This window comes from Belonocnema kinseyi, chromosome 1 (genome assembly GCF_010883055.1).
Source record: "Belonocnema kinseyi isolate 2016_QV_RU_SX_M_011 chromosome 1, B_treatae_v1, whole genome shotgun sequence".
NCBI classification, from domain to species: Eukaryota; Metazoa; Arthropoda; class Insecta; order Hymenoptera; family Cynipidae; genus Belonocnema; species Belonocnema kinseyi.
Window position 1 is genome coordinate 115,791,810 of NC_046657.1, and position 3,615 is coordinate 115,795,424.

At 23.8% G+C, this 3,615-nt stretch overlaps 1 protein-coding gene across 1 annotated transcript in view; it reads left to right on the plus strand.

Annotated features, from left to right (window-relative positions):
* The window catches only part of LOC117179775 (fanconi-associated nuclease 1-like), a 30,907-nt gene extending 28,227 nt beyond the window's left edge, over window positions 1–2,680 (plus strand). Inside the window, exons 7-8 of the mRNA XM_033371877.1 lie at window positions 1,979–2,090; window positions 2,179–2,680. Of these exons, the coding sequence (XP_033227768.1) occupies window positions 1,979–2,090; window positions 2,179–2,207 (141 nt within the window). The 3' untranslated portion in view covers window positions 2,208–2,680. The remainder of the gene's footprint in view (window positions 1–1,978; window positions 2,091–2,178) is intronic.
* Window positions 2,681–3,615: the final 935 nt, after the last annotated feature.

The window sequence follows — 3,615 nt, forward strand, 5'->3', positions numbered from 1 at the left end:
AATTTAAAGAATTTTACGTGCAGTCTTGAAGACTTAAACAATTATAAATGAAAAAGTTTAAAGTTGCAAATTTTTGATAAAAACAGTTTTGTGTTATCAAATGTAACTATAAATAAATAATTTTTCAAATGGATTGGTGCTTCAAGTATTAAAAGCTGTAAAATAATTGATTTGATAAAGCGATTCTAAATCCGTTGAAAGTTAAAGAATTTCCAGATTCGTAATTAATTCGTAATCAAAGGCCTTTATTGAATTAAAAATATTGTTTCAGTCTAAATTATTCCATTTTTAGCCCATTTAATTAAAAATATTTGATTAAAAAAAAGGATAATTATTTGATATTTAGCAATATTTGACCTATAATTTATGACGACTAAATTGAAGCCAAATATTTAATAGTAAACAATTTAAAACTTAAATGTTTGACACAGAAGGCTTTGAATTATTAAAATTTGAATGATTTTAAGAGATATTTAGTAGTTTTGAAAAGATTCAAAATTAATTAAAAAGTAAAAATGATATCCAAAAATATTTCAAACTGAATAAAATTTTTCCTACAATTTCTAGATAATCTTAAAAATTAAAAAAAATCCTTAAATTCTTCCTGGGTCGTTTTTTAATAATATTGGAATTCTCTTAAAATCGTTTTGAATATTCGGTTAAAATAATTTTTCAAACTTAAGAGTCATTTTCAATTTTCCTAGGAATTTTAAGAAAATGTTTTTATTCGTTTGGAGCCTTTCACAATTCTTAAAAAGCCTCTACATTTTTTGCAAACTGCAAAAATCTACATTTTGTTTTAAATTAGGTTGTGAGTATTTGCACCTAAATTTCGTTACGTATAACCAAATTTTTTCGGTAAATACACTTCGTTAAAATTATTTGAAAGCATTTCAAGTTCTAAATTAATTTTTAATCATTTTCAAACCTCTAAATACTCTAATTGTTTCTAAAAATAATAAGTGTTCAATTGTTATTTAGAAATCCAAATTTTAAGGACATTTTTTTTAATTTGCAGGATTTTCTAAAATTTGTAGGACAAATTCAATCAATTTTTTAAGTCATTGAGAAGTTATAAAAAAATTTAAAAAATAAAGCTAAATTTTAAAAAATTTCAAACTACTTCTAGATTTCTCAAGATTTTAAAATACAATTTTTAAGTTTTTCAAGGATGCTTAAACTATTTAAAATAAAAATAATTTAAATTCTAATTAATTAATAAAAAAATGTAAATTTTAAAATATATATTGGCCTAAAATAACTGAATAATATCATTTTGACCATTTTTAAAGTGCATTGATTTATTATTTAATTTAGAGTATTGAAAATGTTAACCTGGATTTATATTTTTGGAACTTAATCTAAATTTTTGAACTCTATAATTTATGAATCTTAAAAATTCTGAATTTTGCAGTTTAAATTCATTAAACTTGAAATTATTCAATTGAAAAGTGTTAGTATATTCCAGTTAATACGTGCAAATTATTGAACAATTCAATAGAAAATTTTTGAATTTAAAAACTTTTAAACTTGAATTTTAAAATTTAAAAATTCAAGAGTTCCACTTTGAATGCTTTGGTTTGTTGTTTATTTTGTATTACTTGTTCTTTTACAGTTTAGCTTTATATTTCGATTTTTTTACATTTTATTGACCGGGGAAAATATTTGCGAACCGGGGAAAAACCGGGAAATGATCGGGAATTTTGTTCTTTGATTAAAACGGTCACCCTGGATTTGTCTATTTATATTTCGGTTTTCTTTCTTAATTGTTATTTTGCCTTTGAAGCTTTTAAAATTAAATAATTTGTAATTGATACATATCAGATTGAATAATTTATAATTGAACGTTTACAAATTGGATAATTTAAAATGAATAGCGTTTCAAATTTTAAGAATTGTAAATTGAATCCTTCAACTCTATTGTATAATTTCAAATTCAACAAAGGCAAAAAAATTGGAATAATGTTTATCTTTTCAGTGCAAAATTGTGGAAGTAAAAGGGCCAGGGGACTCTTTGTCAACCAAGCAAAAACTGTGGCTTCAATATTTGCAAAAACTCGGAATCAGAGCAGAAGTCTGCATCGTAAAAGGTAATTCTCTGAAATATTCTTTTAAAAAACCCAAAAACATAAAATACTAAAGACTGAAATTAATTTTATACCCTTAAATACGTTTCAGCCAAGGGAAAAACTGGCAGAAAGTACTGAATTTTCTCAGCACCTCGTGGAAAAGGAAGAATTTTGTCCTTCTCCTATAATTTTGTATATCTGATGGTATTATACTTTCGTAAAGCCCATCGCTTTATACATTTTGGTACTTCATGAAGAATGTTGTTTAGGTTTTGCTTTTTTTTTCTAAAAAAGAAGATCACATTTTTTCACGTTTATACACTTTCGTCGAATTTTTGAATAAGAAATGTAGAAAGTGAGATGCATTTTATTATACTTGAACGTTTTAACGATTTCTCGTATTAAGTTCGCCATTTCTTGTGATTTGACTAATTTATCGTTTTAACATTACGTTATTTTAATTTGTTTGTTTTGACATAATATGTTATTAGTACTATTAAATATTAATATGTATATATTTCCTGTGAACTTGATTGAGAATGAGCGTTTTAAAGATAGAGAATATTTTTTTCGCATGTAAATTTTCAATTTTATAGAGAATGTGGTTGTTTGGGGAGTATTTTTAAATATTGTGAAATAAAAGACCATTTTTTGATAAAAAATGATATAAAATTTGTATCATTAAGATGTTCCTTTAGATTTTTCTTCCATTATCCACTTCCGTTTTCTCCTGTTCACATTTTATATCTAATTATGTTTCTTTTAAATAAAATATTTTTGTACGTATTTGTCTTAGATTCGATTTTCTTACCTCAAATTTATTAAATTATTTTTTCTTTGATTGAAACTTTCTTTCTTTCTTGAATCACCGTATTTTCAATAAATTTTCTGGCTAAAAGTACACAATGGTTAGAGAATTTAAAAATGATCAGGCAAAGTCAAGAAATATCAGAGAAAACTTGAAAGAGGAATTTTTGATAAACGAAATTAGAAGTTTACAAATTTTTGTATAACTGCTGTCACTGCTATTAAAGAGAAATATAGAAATAAACTCTATTTTTTTATTAACATTATTGATCTCCTGGTGTAATAGTTTGTTTTTTATACCCGAAAGAACAATTTTTAATGGTCAGGAAAAAGAAAAATTGATCAGAGAAAAGACTGTTCTGGTGAAATATTATCATTATTTTCCTAATTTTTATAGTTATTAGAATCATCAATTCTGCGCTCGTAGCTTTTCTATTTTAGGGGAAAAATCATGTTTAATACGAAATACAAATTTTGATTAACTTTATGTTTAAAGTTTATTTCCTTTGAAGGTTATATAAATATAATTTATTTGAAGATTGTTGAAAATTTCGAATGAATTGTCAGTAAAAAAATATAATGGTTGGTATTAAAACTAAAAAATATTTTTATTTTAAATCACAAAGGTTTGAATTAATGCAAACAGTTTCAACAAAATAGTTGAATTCTCAACCAAAAAATATTTCAATTTTAAACCAACATTCTAAATTTTAACGAAAAAGATTAAATTCCTTACAAA